We start from the raw sequence: 23,803 nt of genomic DNA on the forward strand, positions 1-23,803 counted from the left end.
TTTGGGGTGAATTTAACACCGGACGCTGTTCTTTTGGGACTCTTCATTTGGCAACGCTATGGAATTATCATGCAAAAATAAGTTTGCTTCAGTTTCTTCAGCCTTTACCGATGAGGCTGCAAATACACTACGCTCATGGGACGCGACAGCGGTTTACCATGGGTCCTAAAATTCTAACCATTAACCGACCGTCAGCTTTTATATTGGTATAATTGTAAAACCGATTAATCTTGACATCCCCAGTGACCACAAGTACTGACAGATGGTGATGACTTCCAACGCCAGTAGCTAACGGGATAACTTCTTATTTTGTGGTCACAGTAGCAAACAGCGATCCAATGCGGCTGCCATTTTGAATGTTTTGGTCAAATAAATGAAAAGGCTTGACATGGGGCATTGCTAGAATGTAGCGGAGAAAATCGGACCTCTGTGCAGCAGTACCTAAAGTACTAAACAGTACAGTACTAAAACACCTGTAGATAAAGACGGCAATGTATCTTAATAGGGCCTTGACCTGGTGTTGGGGAATAACAGCCCGTTTAGGGAATTAAGTCAAAATCCTTCCTTACAAATGTTTTGCCACATTTTTACATAGGAAAATGTGCAGATTGTTGGGCATCGTTCTGCCTAGCCAAGCTTTACCAGCTACTATTATTATTTTTGAATCAGACACCTGGACTTTACTAGCTGCACAACATAAGATGTGTTTACACTTCAGATTGGATGAGTTAGAATATTCCTAAATTGCATACTTTCATTTATTTAACTGATATCATATATTTGGTATATTTTCTTGTAGATTTTCTTTTGCACCCGTATATTTGAATTAGTGCAAAAAAATAATCAGACAAAAACGATGTGGCAAACTGACTAAATCAGCACAGCTTCATTCTATGGCGATCGTCCTACTTTGCTTAACCGTCTCTCCAAACGTTTCTTCATTCACGTGAACAAATACGCGGGAGGGATTGTGAAAACTAGAAACGAGTTGCGGCACCAGCGGATACACCTCACGGACTAAAACAAAAGCCTGGATTTAACAAAGCTAGCCGGGGAAGAGCTAGTGTTATTCGATAGTTACAGCACGATAAAACATCGCAACCTGCTTAAGGCGAGGCACAACAGGTGAATAGGGAAAAAAAATAATTTAGAGATCAATTTGAAACTTACAGCACATTACTGATATGAATAATACGAAAAAAAAATGGCCAAAACTAAATAATGGATAGACCCAGTTTAAATTGATGCTTTTATTTTGTTTAGGACATTTTTGATCATGTAGTTACTTTCAGGAAATCTCCAGCTCGCGCGCGGTGTCTTTTTATTTTATTTTATTTTTTATCTGACATAAAAATTAAGATACTTGAGAAAACAAACTAAAAATCTTAACCATTATCACTGCATGAGAAATCTATGGTTTCACCGGCTGTGCCTCACCTTAAAAAACATGGACCCCCGGCTTTAGGAAGAAGAATTGTGCCACAATCGCATTATTTAGTCCATCCACTACTCACTCTTAGCTCACGTTTGTTTAGCCATGTAGAACGTCTCCATAGGAAGTTCACCATCTGCTGATTTGGAACTTCTTCGCCTGATCTCAATCGTAAAAGTAAAAACACATCCTTATGTTGTACAGCTAAAGGCCAGCCAGGTCGTATGACATTATAAAAGGCGTGCAGTAGGTGACCTTGGGACTTGCCGGACACTGGTATGAGTGCGGTAATTAAAACGTGAGAGGGGAGGAGGAGCGGACAGGCCGGTACTCTGTCCAGGAGCCCAATGACCGATATGTAGGAGGGAGGGGGATGTGGGGTTGTCGCAGCGTCCCATTGGCTCCTCTGAAAGTGGCTCACATTTTGCTGAAGCACTCTTTGGCGTTGGACCAGACCTGGATTCCCTGAGAAAAGCAGATAATGGTTACAGCGAAAAAAGATGATGTTTTGTGTGGGACAGGAGGATTTGGGAGAGAGGGAGGATTGAGTAGACTAGACTGTACAACAGTGTGACTCACATGGAAGGAAAAGGAAAAAAAAGGTTCTCACGCAGAATCAGAGCTGAATGGTTTGTGTGATTTCACTCAACACTATGAAATCGACGTACATGCGCTTTTGTTGTATTAGCAGGTTTTTGAAGTAAATACAAGGTGTATTCTACATCACTAAGCATGTTTTTCTCCTGAATGTGCTTCTCGCAGGTTTGTATCTTGTTGCTGCATGAGGCTGAAATGTCCTAAATGTAGAGTCAGGCCTCCACTGTGAGGTCGCTTCCTGTGCAGGCTTCACTGTCAGAACACCTCCACTGTCAGGACGGGAAGTGCGGACTTTTTCTGGGTGCGGGCAGAGAGCGATGTTTTTTTTTCGTAGAATGGATAAGGCCCGCTGCTCCATGATTGGCCAGCCAGTGATAAGTGGAGCTCCAACCATGATGTCGCCACAACAAAACAACACTAGTTTAAACTACTCAGGTGGGGGCTAAGAGGTTAATAGAGGTGTATTTTTAATTTTATTTCCAGTACAAGTATTTATAAACAACCAGACATCGCACGCGTGCCTTTATAAGCTTGTATTTGAAAAAAAACAAAATGTACAAATTACGTATGAAACGCTAAAAAATATGCGTTTAAAAAAGATCTAATAATAATAATCCAAACTTACCCTATACTGCCACCTCAGGTCATACGTGTAACTGCACCTTCTATATTAAGCTTGTGCATGACAGCAATTCGGACCGATGTAAAAACTTTCTGAATGACAGGGCAGGATTTTAGAGGCAGTTGTGGTGAAACAGGTCTAAGCTCGTTCTACACATTAGGACATGGCTGGAACATGTAGGGGGAGGAAAATACTTGATTTTAACATTTTTAAACTCCGGATAGTGGAGTTCAACAAACTAACCCTAATCTTACCATAGCCCTAACCTTAAAGGAACAGGCCACCGTTTTTTCATACTGAGATATGTTCTTACCTGAGCTTAGACGAGTTGATGCGTACCTGTCTGGTCTTTGTGTGTGCCCTCAGTCACGCAAAACGACCAAAGATCATATCTCAGTGTGGAAATACGGTGGCGTGTTCCTTTAAGAATAGTGGAGTTTACAAAAGGTGTCTTTCCGGCGTTAGTATGAATCTGACTAATCAGGGAGTCATTTCCCGTCCTGACAGTGGAGGAGGCTTGAGAGTGGAGCCTGCGGCGGTAGGGACCTCCCAGTGCAGGACCTCTTGCATAAATTTATTATAATTTATTTATTTTCAGCTCAATGTTTAATTGCATGACGTTTGTCTGAAAACGTCTAATTTACGTCTTGTGTTTTATCTGTTTTATTTATCTGTCAAATATGAATAAAAAGCAAAGAGAGGATTGTTTCCAGCGGTCAAGTTACACACAAAAGAATATTATCCATCAGAAGTAAAAAAAGGAGAGTCGGCGTTACCTTTTTGCACATGCTGATCTGCATTATGGCGTAGCTGATGAGAGCTTCTCGTAAATCTCGGTCTTTCTGCTCCTTGAAGCGTTCGATGTCTTTCCAGGCCGACTGGACGAACTCACTGGACAGAAACACGGGAGGGGACACGATCTGTGAATGCACTGAGCCACGAGGACGGGATATTGATGCACTGGAAGGAGACTCGTGTACAGAAAGTAATGATTCCGATGTAAAAGACTATTCTGTCCCATTTACGAACTTAAAAACGAGATGAATGACTTTCATAAATCACCAATAGCAATTAGACGTGGAATCTATGTCTTAAAATGGAGACTCTTTTCAAGGTTTCATTCACAATAAGATTCCATTTTCTATTCTCTACATTGTTGAAGTTGTGGTTTCAGTCCGATCAGGGCCAGGATTACAGAAACGGTGAGGTCCAGTTTCCCCGGCTTTCAACGCGTGCAACACAAACTACAATATGCTCAATTGTGCCGATCTTTTGAGCCCATAAACAACCGAGCGGCCCAGAATTGGCTCCCCCAGAACATTTTCAACAAAACAAATGCAATTATCATTTTATTTCAGTGAAACCGAAAGTGTTGGGTTTGAATCATTAAGCAGGAAGTGACCTAGATAAAAGGTAAAGTTCCAGAGCACTCATTTCCCATTGACTTAACGTGGTCGGCACGGCAACACTTTAAAATTGTTCATCTATGTCACTTCCTGTCGTTGTCCAGTAAGAAGTTAAACTATAAACATCACAAAAATGGCCAAAATTAGAAAGCTGGGCAAGAATCTTTAGCAACATTTTTAATATAATCGTGTTAACTATGCCCCGGGGTCCACGTGTGCCGGCCCACCCGGACCGGTAAGCTCCAGTCTCAACTCCCGTATAGTAAGCGTATACGCTAATTGAAAACAAATTAGGTCCAAATGTGGAGTAAATGTGCAATAAAAAATAAACATAGGCCTAGGCTAGTTAGATCCCGGATCGATAAGGAGCATCCATGAGAGTAGAAGTATCGATAAATCCTTAACGATACACATCCCTAGTCAATGTTACCCAGAACTCCCCCGAACGAACACAAGAATCAGCCCAAAAATGGAGCAGCGAAAGCTTTTTGCACTAAAGTCAAAACAAAAAAAGTGATTCGTCTGTTTTTTCGAAGCGTAAACATCAGTCACATTATGATTTTAGAAGATTTAAATTTAAAAAGTGTGATATTGTGAGTTATCTGGCTGCCGTTATTCAAATGTTATATGAAAAAGAGCCAGTCTTTTGAACGGCTCTCTGAAACGAACGGATCCCAAAGACTCCAGTGAAGAGCCGTGTAAATTTGTGAATATCCAGCAGATCAACACAAAATGAGAACTTACTAATGGCTGAAAAGAGCCGATTGATTGAAGTGTGGATTCAAAACTCATTAGTGTCTCGCTATAAGCCGTCAATGTTCAGGCACATTCAGTTAATTCATTTAAAGCGCGACTTTATCCGTCTCTTTCGACAGACGCTCTGATGCTCGCCGCTGGAGGGCACACACAAATCTCACTTCTGAAGGCTTTGTGGCTCGTTGTTGCCGTCATTACCGTGAGAGGTTTGCTCCCTGAAAGTGGTGAAACGTATAAACTCATCCCTGTGACGAACCGGGACGTTAGAAATGCGTTAGGAAAGTCAAGGATGAGTTTGGACACAACTAACGATTAAAGATTGAGTAAAAAAGCAAGCGATAATTAAACACATTGTATAATACACTCACTGTGTCCATCGTGAATGACTCATAGTACATGTTCTGAGAGCCTTTTGCACAGATAACAGCTCTACAGCTCCCCCTTGTGAGTAAGTGTGGCCTTGCAGGTTAAATTTTAAGATTTTAAGATTTAACCTGTTGCACGCAAACGTTTTGGCCGCAGTCTGGAACCGTGTGCAGTGTACCTGATTCCATTACGTCCAATATTGTGAGCGCACACATTAGTTTAAATAAGAGGAACAGTGTAATTTCCTTTTAGCTGAGATTTAGTCAAATAATTCTCTTAAATTTTAGTCTCGTTTTAGTCGACTAAATTTAAGATGACTTTAGTCAACTTTGCTTTTATGATATTTATTATTATCATATTTATAATGATATGTTTCATGTTTGTTCTCCCACATGAACAAAGCTCAAATCTGTTCCTTTGGCAGCGAAATGATAAGAGGCTCTTCCAAACTATCACTGATGTATGGATGATATTAGTCTCTTCTTTACATTTTAGCCATAGTTTCAGTCTCAAAAACAACATTTAAATTAGTATTAGACCAATTTCAGTCTGCAAAAATATTACTTTGACTAAAATTATTTAATAATAGCATCTAAAACAACCCGGCACTATCATTTGTTATTCACATCCACATCTGCTTCCTATTGTGTGTATATTTTGTAAATTCAAAGTTTTGATAATTTTACTGTTCATTTTATATCCTCTTTGTCCTCTTGTCAGTGGTATTTGCCAGAATGCAGCGCCACCTACTGTCGTGGGGTGTCCATATTCAGGCTTTTCGAAAGAACCAAACCAATGGGCGAGGATCCACTTCTGTGTGGTCCTTATGGCGAGGAGCTGACATTGCTGTAATACCACCCCCTGGTGGTCAGGGGCGACTCTAAGAGACACTTGGGATCATTGATTCTAATGGGACTTCAAACATCCCAAGAACGGTTTAAAAGCCTGGCTCCAATGAGTTTTTTCTTTTTCTAAAAATCGCTGTGACCCATGTGATCACGCTGGGGGAGGTGAAATATTTTAACCACACTGGTTTTTGTTTATCAGCCCGAAATTTGGAAGCATTTTCAGTGCACTCTATAGAAATGTAGTGGAGTAGAAAGTAATACGGTCTCAATAAAAATACTACTCATTATATGTTAATATTGTCATTCCTTCACTTGTTTTTACCGGGCTATAACACAGTGCTTCTTTTGGGACTCTTCCTTTGTCAACATTATGCAATTATCATAAGAAAATCAATAAGATTTGCTTTCTGCACAATGGATCATTAAACCTGCCACTAACTTCCAGTGTTTTGGGGTGGATTTAACGCCGGATGTCGTTCTTTTGGGACTCTTCCTGTGGCAACGTTATGCAATTATCATGCGAGTGTGTGGACTGACTGGCACTCCTGGTTCTTCTCCTTCAGCAGCTCCTCTCCCTCCTTTATGTCCTGCTCCAGCAACGTCAGCTTCTGCTCGCGCTGCTCCTGGCTCTCCTGACCGAACAGCTTGGACGTCATGCCTTTGAGGGAGAACACCCGCACCGTCTGCACACACAGAGGAGCCACAGCCGGGGGTCATTCACTTCAACGGAACGTTCAACACAATGAGAGTGTGTTAGTGAAGTTACCCCAGTGGCCAGCTCCTCCCTCTGCTGTTTCTTATAGGTCAAGTCCAGAGCTGCACTCTCCAGCTCATACTGGATCAGCTCATGTTTACGACACACCGACCTGCAGATAAAGACAAGGACGTCATTCATCAGTTATTATTCTTCTAGGAGCGAAAGGAGGAATACAGCAGAGTTACAGCTACAGCTATGTCTCTGACACAAAATGGACGTCGGTAGCAACTAGGGATGCACCGATCTGGTACTGGTATCGGAGCCGATGCTGGAAAAATGCAATAGATTTAGAAACTAAATCTCAGTGAATATGAACATGGTGCATGTCATTTTGAAGCTCAGAACCTGGAGAATTGAATCGCTGAGTTAGTGTTAACCTACACAAACATTATGACTACAGCTCCCCCTTGTGAGCAAGTGTGGCCTTGCAGGTTAAATGTGACTAATGTCAACTAATCAAAGCTGGAACCGAAATTATGATTGGATCATCTAATAAAATACAAAAGCCACTGCTGGAGCGGCCAAGTGTTTGTGTTGTATTTCATGAAACGCTGTTGAGGAATAACTGATAAAACACATTTGTGAAGTTATAATGATCAGATCATTGTATTCGAGTTATTCATATTATGTAACCTAATAGCCAATGATATTTCGTTTGGTTAATATCGGATATCGGCAGATACTCAAACCCCCAGCATTGGTATCAGAAGCAAAATAGCTAGATTGGTGAATCTTTACAATGCATTGGTCCAAAGGATGACAGCCAGTGGCGCTGCTAGACAGTGAACATACCTGGGGGCAGGGTTTCCGTTAGCCGGCTATAGCCGGTTTGAAAAGCAAATGGCCGGTAAAAATTATGTCCATCGGCCAAATTGGCCGACAGTAAAAAAGAGAGAATATAGAAAAATATATTAAACATGTCACCTAAGTCAGTGACTAACATAACAAAGTGTTTTCGAGACAGGCCTAAATATTAAAAAAGGTTCAATATTTCTTTCAAAAAAGTTTTGATTTACGCCTTTAGCCCGTTTTACAAATGCAGTCGAAGCGCCATCATCGCTGTCTGGATATGTAACGCTTTTTCTTCGTGCTTCGTCACATTTTCCAAGAAAACGGCGAACTACAGGTACATTTACTTTTATATAAGTGTGTTAAGAACTCAGCAGCTGATACGTTTGCTGATTAGGATCTTCTTGAAACGTGCATGTATTCAGTCAGACTGAGGACACTTGGCTCAGTTACCGGTGTTCGGAGCCGCTCTAAAGCGCGGCAGAGCTGGGTCCGTTTTGAATCGCTCGAGACTGACTTTTGTGACTTTAGTGCTGTCGATTTGTCTCTCCACAATATTTCAGTTGTGAGGGACTTAATCACTATTTTACACCTGAAGCCACGTAAAAGCGCGGAAGGGCATCTACAGCCCAGCCCTCGCTGTGCAGCTGGTCAGACCTGGATAAGGACAGCGTGAGGGTCGTAGATATCGGCTACTTTCTGTCTGAGTTAAAGTGCATATGAGTGATGTATATCAGCGTGACACCTGCTGCTCCACCGTCTCCACACGCACAACTTCATGTTTGGATTTACTTGTGTAGCTCTGTCTAAATGTAGATTGTTGTTGATAATAAGCCACGTTCATAATGTATATATTTTTTAATGGCCGGTAATTCTTGCGAATGGCCGACATTTTACGACCCAGCCGGCCAAAGTGGCCGACAAAAAAAAAGTCTAGCGGAACCTCTGCCTGGGGGCTCCCAAACCTTTTTGATCACGACCCCGTACCCCCACAGCATAAAGCGACTGCCCGGGTTTCACAAAAAAAAAAAAAATAGAAGTTGTGTTTGGAGCCACTAGCGCATCTTTGAGTAATCTTTGAATCTTCTCCAGTGGCTATATATTATATTATTAGCAGTGTGGCGATAGTTCCCAAAAAGCTCCTCACGTTCCCAGTAAAAACATATGCCTTCACGACAGTATAGCTACTTTTCCCCCTTTTATCCATGTTGAAACAGTTGTGCACCAATCATACCAGAGGCAAGGCAAGTTTGCTTGGTGGAGGGCCGATTTTCTTCATCATCAAAAGACCGAGAACCGAACCCCCCAATTGTCGCCCGAAGTAAAGCATCACTTTTAACAAATGTCAGTTGTACATAATATATTAAGTAAGGATTAAACAACGAGGAGCCGTGCATTAGACGGTTATAATGCACGACGCGGAGTCAAAAACACTCCGCGAAGTGCATTATAACCGTCTAATGCACGGCTCCTCGTTGTTTAATCCGCTTATACCAGGGTCCCACAAACGCAACATTTATAATAAATGTTTTTTTCATTTACTAAACTCACTAAATATGCCAGACTACGGGACTATTTTGTGTGGGTTATTAGCCGGTCACTGAAGGCTGGTCTCAGAGCGAGTCATTCTCCGCAGCTATTACGAGGATCTCAGTCAGGCTCAACGACACAACATCAGCACAGAATCACAACACAACAGGACTAACACTTTTCCGTGGAAGTAAACACCGATGTGCGGCACTCGTGGGCAGGAGTTATTTCACTTTTACGCTGTTTAACCTGAAGCTAGCTAGCTAGCTCGACGAGCTCAACTGTTTATGGAAACAGCTGCGGTGGAGTCGCTCACACCTGGGCCCCACGAACTGAAACTTTTATGTTTGACTTTACTAATCCAGACAAATATGTTTAAATGCAGGATCATTTAATGTACGCCTGAAAATTATGAATAGTGCCTTAACCGTTTTCAATAGAAATGGAAAGCTCATATTTTATTAACGGTAGGCTAACCTAGCTGCTCACTCTCCTCTACTTCCCATTTATCAAGTTTTGTTTTGGCCAAAAGCGTTGAAATTAAACAAAATCCATCTCATACGTTCCTGTCAGTCACTAATTACGTGTTTATCTGATTCAGCTGTGTCATGCGTTGCTATGGCGACGCCACAGCGGAGTGATATCCCAGTGATTTAACTACCGGACTACGTGTGCGGTTACACCAAAATAATGCACGCTTGTTTGCGTACACCAGCCAATCAGAATCGAGTTTTCACCCAGACCATGGTATAAAGGGATTGACTGTATCTTTATTCTGTGTCGTGTTGCTGCCACGTTTTTTCACATTTTTCTTGTGTTTTTGTATTTTTTTGTTGTGTTTCTTTTGCTTTTTCATTGTTGTTGTTTTTTTTCGCTAAACTTTCATTTGTTCCGTTTAGCCAATTTTGGGGGAATTTTTCCGTTGCTTTTTTGTTGCGTTTCCATCACATTTTTGCTTTAATGACACTTCTAGCTTTTAGATTTGGGTAAAGCCAAACTTGCAGAAAATATGCTCGGTTCAGGTGGGAGATAAGAGGTTAACCGGCCTTTGATCTCTGATTTTGCGTAAAGTTATTTCTCAAAATCCTCTTGAAGGCCAGAGCTTCTCTCCTGCAGGGCCTGATCTGGCCCCGGGGCCTGACGTTGCTTATCTCTGAATGGCAGCCTGGAGACTCACCTGACTGCCTCTGTGTAAAACAAGTACTCCTTCAGCTGGTCGGCGTAGTGCTCTTCCTCCTCTAAAATGTCATCGATGGAGGCGGCGTACCTACAAACACACACATGATGAAGCATAAACAGGAGTCTTTCATTCGCTGACGTCACGGCAGAAGCAGAAGAGCCGCTCACGTGTCCATGTGATGCCCCGCGCTCTGGAGGCCGTCTCCCATCTCCTTCTCGATGGCACTCCACTCGCTGAGGACGCAACAGCAACACACAACAGTCAGTGCCCGGAGTTCAAGGGAAAACGCCACCGAAAACATCCATCTCTACCTGAACACGCGGCCGTAGTTCCCGTGCACCTTGTAGACTCCATACAGCCGGTCCGCTACTCTCTGGGACAATCATTGGGAGGTCAGGCATCCATCAATATAATAATTATGAACTACATGCAGCTGTTTCAGGATTATGTTGATATTTCTAAAGACAATACACTGCCGGCGTTGGGTTCGTCAATGATGACAATATGATTCACAGGAGTTGAAGCCCCTTTTTCTTCATGACTTTTCCCAAAAGCGCCCGCTCTCCTCAGCAGGCTGCACTTTCGTTCAATAACATGCCTTCTGCGTTCATATGCTGCGGGATTTAACTGGGGAAAAAACTGTGCGGAGAAAAGAGAAAGTCCCTGTGACGTCGCTGACAGTCGTGGGCTGAGGGCAGATGAGGGCTGCACCATTTTGACCAAAAAGCAGATTTTTCTGACGGATATTGTGCTTGCGATTCGATTTGCGATTTTAAAGCAGTACTAAGTAACTCTTGCCCCTAGAGGCCGTAAGCGCAACTGTAGGTGTCGTGGCAAGTTGCGATTTTTTTAACTTATTAATTGCCCGTTAGCCTGTTAGCTTCTTCTTCGTGATTCCATTAGTGTGTATTGGTGGCTCCGGTCCGGTGGCAGTCAAGTTGCAAACATGGTTTTCTGGCCAGAGACACCAGGGGGAGATGAAAGACCCTCCAATCATCCCATAAACACTTGTATTACCCCCACAGGGACTACGAAAAGGATTTATTAAGGTAAACTGAATTGAGCTGCAGATATACTACTCCTAGAGCTGTTTGTTTATCATGCTGCTCAGTTATTACATTTCAGCTTCATGTTGCAACAAGATACAAAGAGGCATTTTAGGGAGATGTCAGAAAAACATCCTTAGTTTTAATCTTCTCTAATAAACCTGGCGCTTTAACCCTCCTTCTCCATATTCAGCTGCATAAAGGCATTCTCTGAATCACAAGCTGCAAAACGCTGCTTGTTTTATGAAAATCTGCTTCATATTTACGTCAATAACCTGCTGTAAAGGCGGTAGAGAAACAAGTATTGTATTGGGGCGACAGTGGCGCAGATGGTAGAGCGTCTCATGATCGGAAGGTCGGGGGTTCGAATCCCACCTCCTGAAAGTGCACACTGTCGTTGTGTCCTTGGGCAAGACACTTCACCCACATTGCCCCCAGTGTCTGCGTACAATGGTGTATGAATGAGAGTATGAATGGGTGAGTGTGATCCTTGCTGTAAAGTGCTTTGAGTGCCTAATGTAAGTGGAAAAGCGCTATATAAGTTAAGACCATTTACCATTTATTGTTGAAGCATAAGTAGCTCTCAATGACGAAAACAAAACTGGAATAAACAGTAAGCGTTTCAAATTGATATCTCTAGATTCATTATTTTGCATCGACAGCCTCTCCTCTCAAAATACCACAAAACAGAAACTAGGACTGCGTACTCACGGCTCGTATCCGGAGCAGCTGGGAGATGGCCGCGTTCAGCTCGTCGCTGTACTGCTTCAGCGCCGTGAATCGCCTGCACAGAGATCCCATTTGTTTAAACCAAATCTGAAGTCCCCTTGTAAATTAGCGGCACAGCGGCGACGTACTTGTCTGGGTTTTTGACTCGGAAAGAGGCGCTCAGTGACTTGAGTCTGGAGTCCACCTGTTTGATCCCATGACAGATCGTTGTACGTGTGTTATGAAAGATGGAACAAAGTGTGGGAAAGTGCAAAGTGGAAGCGTTACCTTGTCTTGAAAGCCCGTCTCCAACACAGCATCTCTCCAGCCTTTCTCCTGAAGAGAAAAAAAAATCAAAAATCACAGATAATACTGCCTTTGAGTGACTGCATTTAAAGTGGGGCGATTAGGCTTTTTCAAGGGTTTGGTCATTTGGTCATTTCAAACACATATTGTCAATGTCTTACATTTTATTTGAGAGAAAATCTCATTTAAAGCCGAAACGTACGCGCGTAGTGTTGTGTTGAACTGCGTTGAAATGTAACATCTTTACTGCAGGTTTTTGCTGTGTACAATCAGAATCAGGGCCAGATCTTGTGGTTCATAGCGCAGGCTGTAGAGAAGACGAGTACGCAGACGGGTGGCGCTCCTTGCAATCTTCAGTGTCATACCTGGCGCAAAAAGTGGGCAGGACAGGAGGGAGGGGAAAGACTCACATTGCGATGTTGTGGTGCCGCCCCCTCCCCATGCTTTCCCCAGACCTGCAGAAGGCGGTGGGTAGCGGGGGGAGGGGTTCTCTTGTAAACGCGTAACATGAATGATGCAACGCGCAATGTTTAGTAAAGATTAAAGAAATAAAACTGTCCCTCCACTGCTGCAGCCACTCGCTGCAGATCCAAGATGAGCGGGCAGGGAGAGAGAGGCAGCAGCCTCGCGCTGGACACCGTTCGAATGCGCAAAGTTACGAACTGTACAGGATTTAACTGATCAGAAACTGTCATATTGGCTGTGGAGGAGTTGCAGAGTTATGCAGCAGTTGCAAGAAAACTGTAGCGTATTGGAACATTTGCGCTACAGCTGCTGGATTCTTGGAGCGGCTGAATTGGAAAAGAAAAAAAAAGTGGCTTTGCGCCCTGAGCTGTGGCTACACAAGGAGCATCATCAGGAGGTAAACACTGACACACGATGGAAATGTCACCTTAAAACTCAGATCAGACCTGGTGTTGTGGCACTTGAAGGCATGTGTGGTTTATTTATGGAAAACTGTTGTTTTGGTGTTGTGTTGTGGTCTTGATCTACTGTAGAAAGTAAGCCGTGTGTATCCTACGCTCGAACAGACTTTTCAAGGCAATTTCGCTTTTGTTTTCAATTTGACATTGATTCTAAGGAAGAAGACGAGGCAGTGGGATATAAAGAGGAACATAATGTGAAGGTTGCCACAGAAGAGCGGTTCCAAGTGCTGCTTGTAATGAACCACGCCTCAGTCGGCCTCTTTTTCTTAAATAACGCCCTCTCCCTTGCAGCGCAGCCTTTAGCTCAAAACCTGCGCCACATGCAAGATCGCGCGTGTACCACGTTGCGTTTAGAGTTGCGCACGGACTGCGCCAGTCACAAGATCTGGCCCTCAGACTTTTTTAGGTTTTATTGCCATGGTTTGAGAACAGGTTCACAAACTAGGATTTTCCTCGGCGCAAACGTGCGACATAAAACTAGCAATGCCAGATGAAAATTTGAAATACAGTAGATAATATTCATAAGAGCATAGGATGGTAGAGGTCAGCAAGAGGATGAAAAGGTTTTTTGAATTTTTTAAATACATCAATTACTTCCAAAGTTATAAACATTTCAGTTTTCATTTTCGGCCACTTTTGGTGAAATCGTTTTCCATTAAAACAATAGGATATGGTCTGGACCGATTTATCACAAAAAGTGGTACAATTTTCAGCTTCTTTGTTCTCTAACTTTCCCATCTCCCCAAATATCATTCTCAAAATTCACATCCAAGAAGGAAAATTGTCAAGGATTTCAAATATGATGTCAGATTTTAATTGTGGGCTAAGACAATGCAACCAATTTGCATATTTTAACAAATAATTAAGGCGAGACACTGCAGGTGGATACAGAAAACATTTAAAGTGAGTGATATCGATTTTAAACTTCAGCTGTATATTATTAACACAAATCTGAACAAAAACTGTATTGCTGTATTTCCGTAATATTTGATTATATATAAAAATAAGAGTTTATGCTAAAATATGCAATTTTTTGCAGATTAAATCTAAATAATGCACCATCCATGTTTAAAATAATGGTTTAAGCTTTGTTGGTACATTAGATAAAAAGATTCTTTCAGAGGGGATTTGGGATATCTTGTATAGTTTTTTGAATAAGCCAGTTATGGTGATCTCCAAAAAAAAAAAAAAAAAAAAAAAGTCAAATATTTAGGACTTTTTTTTTTTTTTTTTTAGTTACTTAATTTGTAATTTTATAGTGGAAATTCAGCAAAACATATCCTATTGCATTTCTGTTATTTTGGTAAATTAATCACGTGAATAAGATTGTTTTAAGAGCTAATTTGTAGTTCAAAAACTCCGCATTGTGGCTTTATGCAAATGAGTGCGCACCGCGGAGCAGAGAGGACTTGGAGCGAGACACGTTATACCATAGAAACTAGCTTCGTAGCCTCACACTGTGGCTGATGCGGGTGCCCTGCGGACCCCGCTGGTTCCCGGTGTGCCAGGGCATGTGCCAGGGCATGTGCCAGGGCCATAAACAGCCACAGACCTGGGCTACAGTCGGGCCGTTACCGCGCGAGCGGAGCGGAGCTAACGCTAGCTACACCGCGGACTCGCCCTGGTTTAGAGCGGCCGCTGACGGCGCGGCCAGGTTTTATAACTTCATTCAAAAAGCCGCGGGTCAAAATCACATTTATATCCCAAACCAAAGCGCAAATAAGAAAGAATACTTCTTATATTTTATGATCATGATGGTGACTTTTCGAAAAATGTCCACACTTTCAGCCACGATTGCGGAGACTTTCCCCCACAATATCTCAGGATTTACAGCAAATATGCAGAAGTCACCAGCACCATTGGACTCGGCTACTCGTGTTCTGATTGACTGGAAAATATCACGGTCCGGGAACGTGATTTGTTGCCGCGGAAAACGAGATGAAAAAAGTGTTTTTTTCGAGCGAGGTCCAGACTACTGATCGACGATTTTGACGCTGCAGGTGGACTTTACTCATTCATAACTCAACAATTAATTGGCCTACCGAAGAACTAAAAACACCAGTGGATTCCTTGATTCAAGCTGCGTTTAATGATACTAGATTAATAAATATCCGTCGAATATTGTAACCGCTAGATGGCGCTAAAGCAGAGGAACGCTCATTCAGGTCATTTTTCACCACTCAGTGACGGCTGCATTTTGCGTTGCTAATAAAACATATTAAGAATTAAGATAAAAATAAGCTAAAACCTTTCAACTATAAGGCTATGGGGCATGCATTAAGAATATTAAAGAGATAAATTGAAATGTGACATATGGTAAGACAACAACAATTTGACATTGAACAACAGCGGGATTGTATTTACAGATGTGTAGGTGTATAAAGTGACATTAAGTGATTAAAAGATAGCAGCTGATCTAAGTGTGGACACACCACACGGTGCAAGTGCAGATTACATCTATGAGTCTGTAACTAAGCTATAGAGACTTGTTTTTGTTCATGAGTCTGATGGCAGCGGGGAAAAAACTGTTCAAGTGGCGGGAGGTATGGGTCTGTATAGACAGTAGCCTCCTGCCTGAGGGGAGAGGGGTGAATAGTCCATATCCAGGGAGAGAAGGGTCAGCTGTGATCCGACCCACACGCCTCTGGGTCCTGGAATTGAACAGATGGGAGCTCATAGCCAATCACCCTCTCTGCAGTCGATGCGTGTCCCGGCCTGTAGCGCTGGGGAACCACACGGTGATGTAGGAGGAGAGCATGGACTCGATGATGGCCGTGTGGAACTGCACCAGCATCTTGGTCGGCAGCTTAAGTTTCTTTAGCAGCTGCAGGAGAACATCCTCTGCTGGGCCTTCTTGATGAGGGAGCGGATGGTTGGCTGGGTGATGGTGGTGCCCAGAAAATGGAAGGAATCCACGATGGAGATGGGAGAGTTTGTCAGGGCGAGGGGGGGGCGGTGGGGCTGTGTCTTTCCTGAAGTCCGTGATCACCTCCACTGTCTTCTGGGAGTTCAGCTCCAGGTTGTTGTGGCTGCACCCGGACACCTCTCTCCTGTAGGCGGATTCATCACCGGCCAATATTGTAAGGCGTAATAATACCTTACTGCGTGGACGTCGAAGTGCTCCTATGGTGTTACTACGCCGTACAATATAGTTCCCCTTTTTATCCGCTTAGAAAATCGACATGTTTGCATTTTGTGTAACTGGACTTGGCTCGTGTAATTACTCACGTAAACGTATTTAAATAGGGAAAACGTGGAAGAGCTTGGTCGCTTCTAACTTCACCCCCGTTTGGGTCCATGAGGAGAGGAGGAGAGGCTAAACGCTAACAACATTTGTGTGACTGAGTGCACGCGTAAAGACCAGGCAGGTACGCATCAACTCGTCTAAGCTCAGCATGCAAAAACGGTGGCCTGTTCCTTTAACATCCTGAGTGAAAAACGCTGGTGTGACTGTGTGTGAAATGTCCTCACGTCGGTCAGGAAGAGGAAGAAGATCTTGTCGTTAGACAGAAGAGGATGTGATGCCACCCGTAACAGGAAGTTCTCCAGCCCCACTCTGCGCCGCTCCACGAAGTCCGGGTCCAGGTTATCTGCAGACAGCTTGTGCCACACGAACTCCGCCTATGACACAGAGCGAGACACGTCAGGGCTGTTAGAAAACATCCTGAAGAAGTCAGTTCTCTCGTGGATACAAAAAATGTTTATCCTCTTAACCGAGAAATTGACCGAGCAGATTTTCTCCAGTTTAGCTTTATCCAAATAAAAGTTTCTGGAAAAAAAAGAGTCAAAATTGCGACAAAACAAGATGAAAACAAAGATGAAAATGCAACAAAAAAAGTGACAATAATGAGATAAAAACACGTTAAAAAACGCAAACAAAAATAAATATGAAAACTCACAACACAATAGCCCCCCAAAAAGAGACAATAACACGGCAACAAAGATCCATTTGGATCAGTTTTGCAGGTCTTTCACATGAGGCACTGGCCTATAGGCTCAAACCTTTTACATTTGGGTAAGGCCAAACTGGAGAAAATGTGCTTGGTTCAGGCGGGGGTAAAGATAAGATAAGATAAGATAAACCTTTATTTATCTCACAAATGAGAAATTCACTTGTTACAGTCGGCGTTCAAGAAGAAGAGTTAATAAAGAGCAGCTGATACAGAGATTATTGCACATGTTACTTTACAGTCTTATTGTACAGTCTGACAGCAGTGGGGATGAAGGCTTTGCGGTAGCGCTCCGTCCTGCACTGAGGGTGTCTCAGTCTGCCACTGAGAGAGCTGCTCAGCTCCTCTACAGTCCCGTGCAGTGGGTGGGAGGTGTTGTCCATGACGGAGGTGAGCTTGGCTAACACCCTCCTGTCCCTCACCTCCTCCACAGAGTCCAAGAGGTTAAATAATCACTTATAATAAAGAACTGTTTGGAGCGCAGTACGTTACCCTCTTCTCGGGCAGAGGCGGGATGATGACAAAAGGGTATGTGACCAGCAGGTACGTCCGGAGCAGCTCGAACTCGCTGTAGCGCCTCCACAGCATGTCGGGGACCGGGGTGCTTCCGTCTGAGCCCGAGTCTGCCGGGCTGGAACACAACAGGATCACGTCAGGACAGGACTCACAAACAGGCTACTAAACGTGTTATGTAAGATCCTCATAAGCGATCGTGATGGTGTGGGGTTTGATTGACCGATCGTTGCGCAAAGTTTTTAGTTTGACCTGCGAGAGCCTATAATGCTTAAGGAAGAACACAAGGCAGCGCGATGTAAACAAGGAAACGAAAGTTAGGCCATCAGAGCACCACAGCGCTGATGTAATAAACCACGCCTCTTCTCTTTTTAGAAGCGACAGTGCAAAAGCAGCGCAGAAGATAACCGCAGCATTTAGAGTTTGCGCTGTCCTCGCACCAGGCAAAAGATCTGGCCCTTAAACTTATAAACGCACGGTGATAATGATGTCCTGCTCTGCACTAGTGAATATGAACTTTTAGTCTGCGTGAGCTGCTGCAGCATCATCTCCTGTAAAGGATCAATAAAGTTTCCATCTATCTAAAGCATGGTTCGTCCAACGTTCGCAATTAGGGCCTGAGTGCGGAGCCGGACGACAGACTCGCTGCGAGACAATGAGGCGCCGTATGAAAGTTAGTGTTGTTCCCCATCCGATGCGATACCGATACTTGGGGTTAGAGTACTCGTCCACAGGACTAAGACAAAAACTAGGAGGGGGCTGCCAAAAACAACACTGATATAAGAGGCTGTTTATGTTTCCGACCGTGTCTCGATGAGGTAGACGGTGTAGGTCTCCTGCATGTTCACGCTGTTCTTCCCCGTCCTCTTCTCGGCCTCGGAAACATTCATCTCCAGCTTTTTCAGGAGGGACGCGCCCTTCTCCACCATCTGGAAGACAAAGGCGAGCAAATGATAAACTACACACAGACTGAAAGCAGTGAGTTCAGCCTTTTTATTCATATTTATTTGAATAGAGACAAGTCCGTTTCATAAGTTCATATCACAAACGAGAACGTTTTGGCCAAAGCTAATTCTCAATGTTCGTCCCCTAGATTGGCTTAGTTTTACAGACACAAAAACATCAAATAACTAAATAACTGTGTTCTGTCTCTGGGAATCTCTGTGCACCCATCTAGACATATCCCAACACCAACAACACCATCAATACTAAACTCTCCTCATATCAGCATTTTGTCAGAAACAGGGCAGTGCTTTATTCTCCATGCTTAGCATTAGGATATATTTGACCAAATCTCTGCAAATTAGGGCACAATGTGTTGTTCACAATCTAATCACAATTATAAAACACACATAATTTGCTTCACCAAGATCAAGCTTACATAGATATGGTCTTGGGAAGAAAAAACTCTATCTACACTGCAAAAAGTAATTAACTAGACTAGTATAAACATCTCAATGTGAGCATAATAATCAATCTTTTTGTTGTTTTGACTAGTTAAGAAGTTCTTGGACGTTTGTCCTAGATTATTTCACTATTTCACTATTTCACTATTTCAATACATTTCGTCCTTATTTCAGGCAATTTTCTTTGCCAATGGGGCAAGAAAATTGGTCTTATCTCATTGGCAATTTTACTTTCCTATTTCAAGCGAGATTTACCTTAGAACTGGTCTGAAATGTCCTCAAACAAGCAAAGTAAACTTGGTCCGATCAGGAAAAGTGTCTAAATTAGCGAAAACCGCTCAAAACGCGATACATTTCCTCAATTCAAGTCATTTAAGCCAATGCTTGATATTTACTTTTTGCAGTGTACCGACTCCAAGTTGCCGACAAAGCCACAGTTGCTGCTGAACTGTGAAGTCACAGCGAGCTTCAGTTTTGTTTTTTGCCGAATAAGCCTTTTTTTGGCTCCCTATGTTAAAGTACTTCAAGAGTGTTGTGTCACCGCTGAAGAAAGGAAATTGCATACATTTTAGAACCAAATGATTTGTTCAGATATGAAACCAAATAGTGGGACAAGGCCTCGTGGAAGACCCAGGACACGCTGGTGGGACTATGTCTCCGAGCTGGCCTGGTGTCGCCTCGGGGTCCCCCCAGAACAGCTGGAGGAGGTGTGTGTGGATCGGGAAGTCTGGGCATCTCTGCTGAGACTGCTGCCCCCACGACCCGGCCCCGGATAAAGCGGAAGAAAATGGATGGATGAAACCAAATGCAGGCGTCCATGTAAAGCAGTGGTTCCCAAAGTGGGGGTCGCAAGGCCTTCAAACCATCAAACCATTTTTGAGTTTAAAACAGCAGATCATCTGAGAAATCCATAACCATATTTACATAATAACTTGATTTTAAAAAGCTTTCTGCCCTGAAGTAACATAACAGGCAACAACTTTATACAATAGAGGTCACAATTTATTTACGTATACATTTTTGGGGTCCCAGCAAAAACAAAAAGTTTGGGAACCCCTGATATAAAGTATCTATCTATCTATCTATCTATCTATCTATCTATCTATCTATCTATCTATCTATCTATCTATCTATCTGGTCCCATGCAACATACTTTCTAGGCACATTAATGGCATGATGAATACACAATCAGCAATGGTGTGTGTGTGTGTGTGTGTGGGGGGGGGTGTCTTGCCCAAGAGCACATCGTTTCAAGAGCATTTACTGTCATTTCAAAGATAGTACAAAATAAAATAAGAAACTATCAAAAGAAATGGCCCATGATTCGATGGATGATAAGAAAACTAGAAAGGTGGTCAAACAATAATGTCAGGTCTGAGGAATGAGAGGGAGAATGATCACTAAGTTTACGCTCAGGTCAGTGTTTACGTCACTGTACTGTAGTGTTTCAATTAGCCGACATTAGTTTGAAATCGATTTAAAGCAACTGAATTATTTACCATTCAGTTTTAAAGTTACAGTAACTTCAACAAACTAGCTAAGTGGGCTAGCAGCAGCAGGCTAGCTCCATCAGCAACAGTCAGGAAAAGTTTAGCAATAACACGGTCTCCTGTAAACTCTGGACAGTAAGTGGGGCAGAGTGACGTTGACACTTAAGAAAATAACTTTTGCTTTAGTGCAGTGTCTAGTGAGTGATAAAAGTGTCGTGTTTACATCAGTTCCCGTCACTGTCAGAGCACAGGCTGGCGCAGGAGCTAAGGCTAACCCGCAGTGGGCGACAGTTCAGAGAAAGGAAGAGTGACCGTATTGCGGAGGTTGTTCTCGGCCTCAGTGGAGGAGATGTCCGTGTTGCCGATCACTGCCACTTCCTCAGTGCTGCCACAGTCTGTCCCAGAGTCTGCCATCATCCTCCCGCTGCTGCCGCCGCTGCCCCGTCTGTCTCCGGTCTGTCCTGTTCCTGCTGGCTCTGCGGTAAGTCAGCTGAGCTGGCAGCGCGCACTGCGCATGCGCCACAACCACTGCTCCTCATTCACCTGCTCTGGCTCACAATCACTACAGTTCACACACTAGGAGCTTTTACAGTTCTACCTGCACCATGAGACATAAAAACATATAATACATACTTAGTATACATAATAAACTGTCAAAAATAACACCTTAACCTCTTAACCCCCACCTGAACCGACCACATTTTGTCCAGTTTACCCAAATCTAAAAGCTTGATGAAAAATGCGACAAAATAGTGACAAAAAAGCGGCAAAAAGAGACAAAAACATCCCTTAAAGCTTACGAACCTTCACGGCCCCTTCGCTCCTCTGGCAGGGGTCTCCTAGTTATTCCTAAAGTCAACAAAAAGACTCATGGTGAGGCATCTTTCCAATATTACGGCCCTTAAATCTATTTGTTTAATCCTAATATATAAAATGTATATTTGGGAGGTTGTCCCAGGCGCATTGTTTTAAATGTTGTAATCTGTAAAGCACTTTGTGATACCTTTCGGTATGAAAAGCGCTTTATAAATAAAGATTGATTGATCCCGGAAAAGCAACAATGACACAATACAAAAATGACAAAAACAGGACTAAAGACTGATGAAAGAGCAACGAAAAAGCCACGAAAGAGAAACAAAAAAGTGACAAAAATGCGCTGAAAAACTGACGTAAACACGGCTAAAAAGCAACAGAGAAAAAGAAGATGAAAGAGCAACACAAACACAGCAAAAAATCTACACAAACACAACAAAAAATCTACACAAACACAACAAAAAATCTACACAAACACAACAAAAAATCTACACAAACACAACAAAAAATCTACACAAACACAACAAAAAGCGATAAAAAGGAGACAAAAACGCTTCAAATGTGTCAAAAGGGAACAAAAAAAATACAATCAGTTTTGTAGGTCTTAGCTTTCAAATGAGGCATTACACTGGCAAGAAGCTTTTAGATTTGGGTAAACCTGAACTGAATGATATAACTACTCTGATAAAGTACAGTTTCTTCAAAAGTTACTCAAGTACTTGAACTTGCATTTATGATATTGCAATGTCATAAGGATCCATATTGGGCCCGATTTTGTTTTTTTATTGTATTTGTTGCCCCTGGGATCCACACTATAGGAGAGATTCCACTGTTGTGCAGACGATTGCCAGATTTATGTTCCCTTGAGAAAGAAGGACGGACTTTCTGTGGACTCTTTACAAATGTGCCTTACATAAAATCCTGGATGGCTTTGAATTTCCTCCATTTCAATGACTCTAAGACTGAGGCGATGGTGTTTGGTCCCAGCTCCGGTGTCAGTTCTGTACAACCGCATGACCTTGATTTGTTCTGTAAACCGGAGATTGTGAACTTGGGTTTTAACCCCTTAACTCCCGCCTGAACCGAGCACCATTTTCTCCAGTTTGGCTTTACCCCAGTCCAAAAGCTTCTGGAAAAAAAGCTGTGAAAATAGCAACAAAGACTGAGACGAAAACAATGATGGAAATGTGACAAAAAAGTGGCGAAAAATTTATGAAAAAGTGGCAAAAATGTCACAAGAAATTGACCAAAAAAATACAAAAATGTGACAAAAATGTGATCAAAAATTGACAGAGAAAATGACAAAAATGTGACAAAAAATGACAAAAATGTGACAAAATATTGATACAAATTTGACCAAAAAAAAAATCCAAAATGTGACAAAAATGATAAAAATCTGATTAAAAAATTGACCAAAAAATTGACAAAATGTGACAAAAAAATGACAAAAATGTGACAAAAAATGACAAAAATGTGAAAAAAATGTGACAAAAAAAATTACAAAAAATTGACAAAAATTTGATACAAATTTGACAAAAAATATTCCAAAATGTGACAAAAAATGACAAAAATGTGACAAAAAATGATAAAAATCTGATTAAAAAATTGACCAAAAAAAATGACAAAAATGCGACAAAAAATGACAAAAAAATGACAAAAATGTGACAAAAAATGACAAAAATGTGACAAAATATTGATACAAATTTGACCAAAAAAAAAATCCAAAATGTGACAAAAAATGATAAAAATCTGATTAAAAAATTGACCAAAAAATTGACAAAATGTGACAAAAAAATGACAAAAATGTGACAAAAAATGACAAAAATGTGAAAAAAATGTGACAAAAAAAATTACAAAAAATTGACAAAAATTTGATACAAATTTGACAAAAAATATTCCAAAATGTGACAAAAAATGACAAAAATGTGACAAAAAATGATAAAAATCTGATTAAAAAATTGACCAAAAAAAATGATAAAAATGCGACAAAAAATGACAAAAAAATGACAAAAATGTGACAAAATGTGACAAAAAAATTACAAAAATGTGATAAAAAATTTGACAAAAAATGACAAAAAATTGACAAAAAATGACAAAAAAAATGACCAAAATGTGACAAAATGTGACAAACAAATTACAAAAATGTGACAAAAAATTTGACAAAAAAATGACAAAAAAATGACAAAAATTTGACAAAAAATGACAAAAAAAAATGACAAAAATGTGACAAAAAATTACAAAAAAAATGACAAAAAAGTTACAAAAATGAGTTGAACACATGACGTGAGGAAAAAGATCCTCTCAGTTCAGGCGGGAGTTAAGAGATTAAAATGGATCCTGCATTTAGGCTTGACGGTCAAGT

General features: G+C 41.8%; 1 protein-coding gene across 1 annotated transcript; it reads right to left on the minus strand.

Annotated features, from left to right (window-relative positions):
- Positions 1 to 1,652: 1,652 nt before the first annotated feature.
- On the minus strand, positions 1,653 to 21,124 carry LOC306967770 (sorting nexin-4-like). Its single transcript, XM_079562949.1, has 14 exons — positions 20,941 to 21,124; positions 18,537 to 18,661; positions 17,712 to 17,850; positions 16,741 to 16,890; positions 12,326 to 12,373; positions 12,187 to 12,242; positions 12,041 to 12,113; positions 10,595 to 10,656; positions 10,451 to 10,516; positions 10,281 to 10,370; positions 6,794 to 6,893; positions 6,565 to 6,710; positions 3,428 to 3,542; positions 1,653 to 1,897 (listed from the first exon to the last, which is right to left on the minus strand). The coding sequence occupies exons 1-14, from the start codon at positions 21,043 to 21,045 to the stop codon at positions 1,850 to 1,852; spliced, it is 1,323 nt and encodes a 440-aa protein (XP_079419075.1). The 5' UTR covers positions 21,046 to 21,124; the 3' UTR covers positions 1,653 to 1,849.
- Between the last annotated feature and the right edge of the window lie 2,679 nt (positions 21,125 to 23,803).

This window comes from Gobius niger (genome assembly GCF_951799975.1).
Source record: "Gobius niger genome assembly, chromosome: 9".
Classification (NCBI taxonomy): domain Eukaryota; kingdom Metazoa; phylum Chordata; class Actinopteri; order Gobiiformes; family Gobiidae; genus Gobius; species Gobius niger.

Excerpts from the sequence above, each read along its gene's own strand:
- LOC306967770 (XM_079562949.1), bottom strand. The coding sequence starts at position 21,045 with ATGATGGCAGACTCTGGGACAGACTGTGGCAGCACTGAGGAAGTGGCA. Across the intron at positions 16,891-17,711 it reads CGCCTCTGCCCGAGAAGAGG|GCGGAGTTCGTGTGGCACAA; the intron begins GTAACGTACTGC and ends TCTGTGTCATAG. Across the intron at positions 10,657-12,040 it reads AGCTGCTCCGGATACGAGCC|AGAGTAGCGGACCGGCTGTA; the intron begins GTGAGTACGCAG and ends TGATTGTCCCAG.